Source organism: Akebia trifoliata, chromosome 16 (assembly GCF_017979445.1).
Source record: "Akebia trifoliata isolate Shusen 1 chromosome 16, ASM1797944v1, whole genome shotgun sequence".
Classification (NCBI taxonomy): Eukaryota; Viridiplantae; Streptophyta; class Magnoliopsida; order Ranunculales; family Lardizabalaceae; genus Akebia; species Akebia trifoliata.
This window is the reverse complement of record NC_141390.1, coordinates 3,531,183-3,540,634: the sequence shown is the minus strand read 5'-3', so window position 1 is coordinate 3,540,634 and position 9,452 is coordinate 3,531,183. Positions and strand designations below refer to the sequence as shown.

The 9,452-nt window shown below is 35.1% G+C and overlaps 2 protein-coding genes across 2 annotated transcripts; one reads left to right on the top strand and one right to left on the bottom strand.

The window, feature by feature from the left end:
- Positions 1 to 2,956: 2,956 nt before the first annotated feature.
- On the bottom strand, positions 2,957 to 3,573 carry LOC147382309 (pectinesterase 2-like). Its single transcript, XM_086428499.1, has 3 exons — positions 3,411 to 3,573; positions 3,137 to 3,357; positions 2,957 to 3,025 (listed from the first exon to the last, which is right to left on the bottom strand). Exons 1-3 carry the CDS (start codon positions 3,571 to 3,573, stop codon positions 2,957 to 2,959), a joined length of 453 nt encoding a protein of 150 aa, XP_086284625.1.
- A 2,155-nt stretch (positions 3,574 to 5,728) lies between these two features.
- Positions 5,729 to 6,412, top strand: LOC147382308 (pectinesterase inhibitor-like). The gene has a single exon (XM_086427383.1). The coding sequence runs from the start codon at positions 5,755 to 5,757 to the stop codon at positions 6,307 to 6,309; it is 555 nt and encodes a 184-aa protein (XP_086283509.1). The 5' UTR covers positions 5,729 to 5,754; the 3' UTR covers positions 6,310 to 6,412.
- Positions 6,413 to 9,452: the final 3,040 nt, after the last annotated feature.

Here is a 9,452-nt window from a genome sequence, read left to right as displayed (position 1 = left end):
ATTGCGACGATCGATTCCCTCAGAACTGGCGGAGAGCATTCCCTGTGTAAATTTTCCTACTTTTGTCTCCGTCACTAAATTAGCTTCCAATCTCCGAGACGAGGTATTCTCCTCCAAGATCAAAATATTTTCTGGATGTTTTGAAGGTTTATGGTTGTTTTTTGAGTGAAAAACGAGATTTGGGTGTTAGGTAGGGACTTAGGACTTCAGATTTAGGGTTTTGAGAAGGTTGGAGAGAGTTTTTGACCTCTCTTTCCTAGGGTTTTTCTTGTCTTGGGAGATTAGGTTGTGGAGGCTCCTTTTTATAGAGTTTTTTTTTTGGAGTTTTTCAGTTTGACTAGGTTTCTTCAAGATAGAATTAAATTGTTTAATTAGGATTTAATTAAGTCTCTTGAATTAGGATTTTAATTCTTACGTACAATGAAATGATTTTTTTTTAGTTTTTTGAATATTTTTTTGAAAAATAATTCTTCTTAAATTTAACATTTTAAATTTGATATTCGTTTTTTACAATTTTTAGCAATGTCATTTGAGGTTAGAAAAATCCTGGACAAATAAAGAAAAAAGACACCATGTTGGCAAGGAAAAAAAAACAAAAGAAAATCACAAATCAGCCATTAGTGCCCCCCCCCCCCCCCCCCCACACACACACACACAAACAAAATCATACCAGAGAATAACATTTCAATGAGTTATAGGGGCCAATAAAACAGACACAAAATCATGGGTGGGTGCAACAATTCTCTATCTACTTTCAGTATGGGACCCATTAAGCAGTTTGGTAGCCAGTATACACCCCCCCCCCCCCTCCTCAAAAGACTTAAGAGGCATTGATCAATTGCAAGGTGAATACTTAGACTATTACTGTTACCACATATTGTTAGTGCCAACTAGACAAAAGTCATTGTTTGTACACATTTATGCATTGAACTTTGTTTTAAGGTAGGTATACTCAATTGGGTATTTAATGAGAAGACTTCAATTGTATCTGCTCACCACAACTAATTAAGATGCATGGACATTTTATGAAAAAAATAAAAATTTAGTTTGACTAAAACTAGTGGGTGGCATGTGCTTTTGCACATGAATTACAAAATTAATTTTATGCTAGGGCATTTTCATAAGGAACCAGGATCCAGGATGGTGTCTTGTTCCTATAGCATTGGAACAATATCTACATGACATGTTTGGTAGGAGTTTAAGACACATTGGACTCCTAACCAAGCCGTTTTTCTATATGGCACGCAGTTCAATGTGTTTGTTTTTCAATAAGCACATGTCACATAGACACCATATTTTGCTATCAGAACGGGACACCGTTCTGGGTCGCTAGTCTTATAATTATTAAAAACTAATTAACATCCATTTGCTCACCCTTCTCATTCAACCAAATGCATGAAAATGGAACTTAATAAAATAAAAACCAAAAAAATGTGATCACCCAATAATTAAACTATGTAAATTGTTCAGGGTTCGCTAAACCAATCATGACTGTTGTTAGTTTTTAAATTTAACACAAACAACGACAGTCTATAGCCGTTGTTTCTTGCAACAGAGCAAAATCGTCGTTTTGTTGACAGATGATAACTGTCATTTAGAAAAAACGATAGCGTTTTTTACAACTGCCCTTGCGACGACATTGTCCGTCGATTTGTCCAACAATGAAGGCTTTGGACTATCGTTTTTTTTTTAATTTTTTTTATCTGATGTAGTGTTCAAATATATTCAAAGCCACATCTTTGTTATTGTGGGTCTTCTTCTCACTATTTTATGATCTTTTTGTATAATGCTTCTAACTGAAGTTGCAATCAGCCTTCACAGAATGTGTCCAAACCATTTCTATCGATTTTCTCTTAATTTCTATTATGTACCAAAAGTGAACCAAATGTTCCCAAGCGTATGGGCTCATGAATGTCACACTGCTACAAAATGGTGAACTTGAGTTATGGGAAGCAAGTAATTGATATAATTGAATGTGTCTGTAGCATTTACCAAACCCAAATTGATAGGCACTTAAGATCTGCAATGTCTGTAGTGTTTGTGAGATATTTTTATGGATAAATACAGTTTTTTCTAGGTAATCTCTAGGAAATCTATGACTTAAGTCGGATAATAAATTGTGAAGCTAAATTTGGCACGTAAAGAATCCCCTCAAATCTGCAAAGATCTTTGTAATCTTGAAATAACCTCTCCAAACATTTCCATCATAACAAGTGTAAAAGAGTCTCTTATATATATATATATATATATATATATATATATATATATATATATATATATGTTTTTGTGGTTCCATGGCAAAAACAAAATAAAAAATGGCCTCTAATATTCTTCATTGTTCGTACATACTCGTTTCTCTTTCCTTGTTGTTCCTTTTCTTGCTTAACCAGCTTTGCTCTAAGACTGATGATCCCAATTTATGTGTTAACATTTTGAGTTCTGATCCTCATACGGAGACAACAGATCTACAAGGCCTTGTAAGTGTCTCCATCAATTTAGGTTTGGTCAATGCTACTGACAATTACAACTATATCCGTTCTGTGCTTTGAATATCACCGATCCTGAACTAAAACAACGCCTCAGTATTTGTTCCAGTGATTACAAACATATTGTGATAGGTCTCAACTACATTCCAGAACTATTCACCAAGAATGATTATCATGGATTATTTGCTATCACTGGAGGTACTGCAAATGCTATCTTTGATTGTATGAATTCATTAAAAGCTCCACCGTCTGTTGAACCAACATTAACTCAGAAGAGTCTGGTTGTGGATGTTCTTATTGATCTCATTTTGGCTATTGTGCATCAACTTCATGCGTAAGACGAACCTATTAAAATGTGAGGTTACATCAATGGATGGATCTGTAATATAATAATAAAATGAAAGAGTAATATGCGGGTATGCATTTTCTGTTCAATATGTTATTACGTACTGTGTATACCGAATCTTTTGTCATCCAATATTCTGATGTGAAACACATATCTTATAACAGAGATGGTGAATTCCAGTGTCCCCAATAACCTAAACAAGTATGTACATTAGCAACCTTTCTCATAGTTTATTTAGAGAGGACCAACACCAATATTTATTTTTAAGACTAGCTAGAAATATGAGAATTAACAAATGTCTCACCAAGATTGCCATGGAAGGTACACCTGTTGATGGCAACCATTGATGCCCATCGATAAAAGTTCCTACTGTAAACATGTTTGCTTCAGATATACTTAAAATTCTGAACCCTATCCAGCGAATACGGTTTGTTGTAATTGCTCCTGGCGTGGTGTTGTTAAATTCCCCATAAGTAACTGCATTTGCTGCTAGAGTCCCATTGTAAGAAACCCACCCATGAAGGACTGCATAATAACAATGGTAGATCGAACTCCCAAGGATGAACCCAAGTATGTACTATCTAGTGATGGTATGACATCCGGGGCTGTATCTATTTTGCAGTTATGAAATACATATTCGGTGTCCTTCTCAAGCTTTATTCCTCCTTGTGCAGTGATCACATTGTTCATCGTGGGGAGAGGATTTCTCACAAACACATTGCAATTCTGGAACATTACCATTGCATCTCCAAATATGAAATTGTGCATCCTATATATTATGCAGTCCTTGAAGAATTGTTTGCTCCGAACCAGACTTAAGGTGGACTGGTAGCCACGAAAGATACATCAATAAAGCACTGATTGGTCATATTCACCATGAAACACCACAGCATTTTCTCTGTAGGCTCCAGCGGAGTTCTCCATAGTCAGATTTATGGCCATGAATCCATCTGCCAAGACCCCTATAGAATAAACAAAAAATTCTTCTTATTGGAACGATCAATATAATATGAAAATTAGTTCTGTAGAAACCTCATACTCTTTAGTGAAACAGAAATGTCCACTTGAATTGAACCTAAATAAATGAGGAAGATAATGGACATACAACTTAATTTCAAGGATTATTGATCACTTTATTTTATACGAAGTTTTGTCACGCAAAAGTGAACCAAATATTCATAACCCAATGGGCCCATGAATGTCAATTAATGTGTGCTATAATACAATGTTACCTAACCCTAATGGAGTTCACGTTTATCTTCCTAGAACAACATGGGATTAAGACTATGAACAAAATGATGAGTAAAAAACAGATTTCATTGGGCTTACTTTGGGACATTAGCTTTCCTTTGGAACTAAGTTATATGGTCTATTTAGAATTTCAATCATAAGACCATGCTACAAATAATAAGATCCAATTGGATTTCCAGTGGTTGGGTAACTCCAAACCCGTACAACGAGCGTATGACAGCTGTGGAAGATATTATCAATTCTAAATCTTTTCCAAATGGTTGATGGAGGATAAGATAGTAAGGGCTTTGAATCCTATTTGTAAGTTTGCTGCAAAATCTGCCTATCGATCATTGCTTGATGATAACGGTCAGTGGATTGGAAAAATAGTGAACTCCAAAGGATGAACCCAAGTATGTACTACCTAGTGATGTTATGACATCCGGGGCATAATCTCTAATGCAGTAATGAAATACAAATCCGGTGCCCTTCTCAGGTTTTGTTCCTCCTTGTGCAATGTTCGCATTGTTCTTTATGGGGAGAGGATTTCCCACAAACACACTGCAATTCTGGAACACTACCATTGCATCTCCAACTATGAAATTGTGTGTCCCATATATCATGCAGTCCTTGAATAATTGTTCACTCTGAACCTGACTTATGGTGGACTGGTACCCACGAAAGATACACCAATATAGAACAGATTGGTCAGATGAACTATGAAATGCCGCAGCATTTTCTCTGTATGCTCCAGGGGAGTTCTTCATAGTCAACTTTATGCCATGAATCCATCTGCCAAGACCCCTATAGAATAAACAAAAGATGCTTCTTATTGGAATGATCAATAAAATTTGAAAATTAGTTCTGTAGAAAAATCATACTCTTTGGTGAAACAGAAATATCTGCTTGATTTGAACGTAAATAAATGAGGAAGATAATGGATATACAACTTAATTTCAAGGATTATTTATCACTTTTTGTATACGAAGTTTTGTCATGCTATTGGATAGAAGATATTTCAATATAAAATAATATTTCAAATAATCTGATACATGTTTCCTAGAGATTAATCTCTCCTGACACAGTAGTATATCGTTAAAGACGTAGAAAATCAAAGAAATATGTATCATTTTTATTCATTTCTCATCTTTCTCTTTAATCAAGTAAGCAAGGATATTCATTAAAGATAAAAAGAACAAGGATTAGAACTTATAATGTTGAGTCACGTATTGGGATCCCTAGTCTTGGAGCAGAGATGGTTAATCAAGATCCCTTGCAGAGATATGGTTGAAAAAGAAACAACAGTAAAAGATAAGAAAGTCTATAGGAACTATCAAGGAGAGAAGAGGTCATTCTTCTTTGTATTTCTTCTGTTTTAAGGATGAGATTATAAAACCTCACAAACAACTAAAGAGACGGTTTTATAGTACTTCCATAGTGAAAGTGTTTGCTGAGATTTGTTTTAAGGATTAGTAGAGTTTTTTCTGGGCAATATCTAGGAAATCTCTGATTTATGTCAAATAATAAATGGTGAAGCTAAACTTGGCATGTAGAGAATCCCCACAATCTCCAAAGCTCTTGGTAATCTTGAAATAATCTCACCAAACACTTCCATCATAATAAGTATAAGAGAGTCTCTTGTATACATGTTTCTATGTCCCACAACAACAACAACAACAAAAAAAGCAAAGAATGGCCTCTTATCTCCTTCATAATTCGTACATACTCATTTTTTTCTCCCTGTTGCTTCTTCTCTTCGACCCATCCTTTGCAAGGGTGTCTGTGAAGATTACGAAGGTCTTGCTTAACCAGCTTTGCTCTAAGACGGACGATTCCAATTTATGTGTCAACATTTTGAGTTCTGATCCTCGTACAGACACAGCAAATCTTGAAGACCTCCTAACTGTCTCTATCAATTTAGGTTTGGTCAATGCTACAGACAATTATAACTATATCCGTTCTGTGCTTCCAAATATCACTGATCCTGAACTAAAACGGCGCCTCAGTATTTGTTCCAGTGATTATGTAACTGTTGTAACAGGTCTCGACACAGTTGCAGAACTCGTCACTGACCATGATTACAATGGATTATATGCTGTCGCTGGAGGTTCTGGAGATGCCATACTTGATTGTATGAATTTGCTAAAAGTGCCACCACCTGTTGAACCCACATTAACTCAGAGGAGTTTGGTTGTGGATGTTCTTATTGATCTCATTTTGGCTATTGCCCATCAACTTCACGGGTAAGACGAACCAATTAAAATTTAATGTAATATTAATGGGTGGATCTCTAATAATAGTAATAATAAAATGGAAAAATAATATGTGGGTACACATTTTCTGATTGGTATGTTATTACTGTGTGTGCAAAATCTTTTATCATCCAATATTCTGATGTGAAACACATATCTTCTAACAGAGATGGTGAAGTGCAGTGTCCCCCATAACCTAAACTAAGATTAAGTGATCAAAACATCCAAGAAATCTCAGTCTTGGAGATATACATGTAAATGAAAAATATTACATACATCTTTGACATAGATTGTAGTTAGGCTTGGAGTCCTTGAAGCTTCTTTACATCCTCAAAGCAGGATGACATGCCTGTTTTCAAGCTCTAATTAATCACCATTGGAGTTATCCCTTTTTTTTTTTTGTAAAACTTTGCTATTATATTAGTACTTATATTAAAAATCAGAACCGTCATATACTTTTCTTCCACTAACAAGGTGGCAGTGTTAGAACTTTATCTCGAGGCTTGGAAAGTTTCGATTTATCTAATTGTAATGTCATTCTTGAATTGTATTCCTCTTTTAGTAAATAGGCTCAATGGAGGTTCTTGCCGTGGACTCTTGATTGCTGGATGTCTCGAATATTTAAGGTTTTATCCAACTTGACTTGGAAAGTTCAACACATGTGGAGGGACAGCAACTCCGTGGCTGATTCTCTAGCAAATTATGGTGTTATTACCTTGAGTTCCTATGTTTTTCGTAACCTCAATAGCCTCCCGTTGATCAAGAAAAAATGTTTATAGGGGATAGGTTAGCTTTGCCTCAGTCGAGACTTGTAAACTAAGGGGAATGCCCCTCCTGTACATTCCTTGATTATTTTATACAATAATTTGCTTGCTTAGCAGAAAAACATAAACATATATAGTTTTCTTACATTGATCAACAAAAAAATAAATGAAGAAAAATGTTCAGCCTAAGCAATATCAAGTTTGTCTCAATTTCCTCATCAGCTGGCAGTGCTGGGCATAAGTCACTGAAATTACGCACACAAAAAGCAAAAGCAACAGTATTGATAAATTAGAAACGAGACCAACACCCATAATTATTTGTAAGACTAGCTAGAAATATAATAACTAACAAATGTCTCACCAAGTCTTCAATGTAAGGTACGCCTGTTGATGGCAACCAGTGATGCCCATCGATAAAAGCTCCTACTGTAAACATCTTAGCTTCAGCTATACTTAGAATTCTAAATCCTATCCATCGAATACGGTTTATTGTAATTGCTCCTGGCCCGGTGTTGTTAAATTCCCCGTAAGTAACTGCATTTGTTGCTACAGTCCCATTGCAAGGAACCCACCCAGCTGGATTTATTAACCCACCCATGAAGGACTGCATAATAACAATGGTAGATCGAACTCCCAAGGATGAACCCAAGTATGTACTACCTAGAATTATTTAGACACTTTTTTTTATGCTAAGCAATTAAATACTCAGAATTATTATTATAGGTACTAGTGATGTTAATGATGGTGATGCATGATGTGCAAATATAGCTAAAAGATCAATTGAGCTCATCTTTCTGTACAATGAGGTGTGGCATTAGAGTAGCATGAAAGGATGAAAAAAATTACTTCATAAAATTAGCCTGTTTCAAAGGATAAAAAATAAGATGATTAATATGGTAAAATAATTAATTATGCATGGATCTTACAAGTTTCTAACCTCCCAATTTATGAATCTCACCAGATTGTATTTATTCATTTTTTGCTGGAAAATAAATGATCGTCTCTTAAAGTAGCTATTTTCATATACAATATCCCTGTATTTTTAAGAGCAATGCTCTATCATGCATTTGACATAAAATTGTCACAGTCATGTCTTTTAGAAGATTAAGAGGGCAACTGTAAAAAACTAGCATGTAATCCTCTATTATATTACTATTACTATCCATGGTTTTAAAACTCGGTTTCGCATCTCGTCTCGTACAGGCCTAATACCAAGTTGTCTCGGATGAGTTTTCCAATACATTTGAGACATCTCGTTCAAAAAATCAAAAAATTAAATGTCAGGTATGTTGAGGAAAAATCTAGAGTACTCGACTCTAAATACTCAAATGTTGGATATAAACAAGTAAACGATTTACTTGTACTATACCCTCAATAAAGATATCACTCACAAGTTGAAGAAGAAAATAACACTCTATTAAGAAGAATACACTTTTACAAACACTCACACTTTTTACAACCTCTCAAGACCTCTTACTCACAACTTATTTCTCACAACTTGTTTCTTACTACTTGATTACAAAATGAGAGGACTCACCCCTATTTATACTAGTGGCACCTCCTTAACTAATGGTTAGGATTGTGCCAACACATTCTTAATCTAGTGGTTACAATTTTGTCATCTAGAACTTTCTAAAAATATCTATTAGTCTAGAGTTTTCTACCAAAATATCTATAATTCTAGAATCTTCTATTTTTCTCTTATCTAAAGACATCTAGAGTTTTCTCTAGGAAGATTCTAGAAATTGGGCTATAAATAACTATTGGGCTTGGACAATAAATGTGGGCTTTTCCAATTTGGGCTGGTGTTGAATTTTAACAAGGTATAGGTAAAAAAAGTGACTTGTGAGTTGGTTTCGTTCAGCTCCAATACAGAGTTAACTCAGGCGATACGTCTCGGTCTTGGACGAGGTATAAAACCATGTTACTGTCATTACTACTACCATCAACCTTACATACCCAACAGACAGAGAAGTGGGAAAATGGGATTCCACCTCACCTTTCAGAAGAGCCAAAACTCATGCTGTTTTCTTAGAATTAAGAATGAAAGAAAGACCAAATATTTAATAGGGTGACAATGTACCTTAAGAGGAATGCTAGAAAGCAGTTTGGGTCATGAATAGATTATATAATTTACAAAACTGTGTTAGAAAGCAGAAACAACAGTCCTTTTCCTTTCCTTTTTTTTTTTTTTGAACTTCTTTCAGAAAATCGCTTCAACTACTGCTAATTGCTAACCATATAGAAACTGTGTCAATACTAAGGTGGTTCGTAAACCGCCTTCACCTTCTAATTACTAACCAATAATCTTACTTACCTATGAAAAAAAGTTCAGAAACGATGTGATGAATAAGGTTGGAGAGAGAAGATGTAT

Coding starts and splice junctions, on each gene's coding strand:
- LOC147382309 (XM_086428499.1), bottom strand. CDS start 3,573: ATGGTAATGTTCCAGAATTGCAATGTGTTTGTGAGAAATCCTCTCCCC. Junction 3,358..3,410: donor TGTCATACCATCACTAGATA/GTACATACTTGG, acceptor GTTATTATGCAG/TCCTTCATGGGTGGGTTTCT. Junction 3,026..3,136: donor TACCTTCCATGGCAATCTTG/GTGAGACATTTG, acceptor ATACTTGTTTAG/GTTATTGGGGACACTGGAAT.
- LOC147382308 (XM_086427383.1), top strand. CDS start 5,755: ATGGCCTCTTATCTCCTTCATAATTCGTACATACTCATTTTTTTCTCC.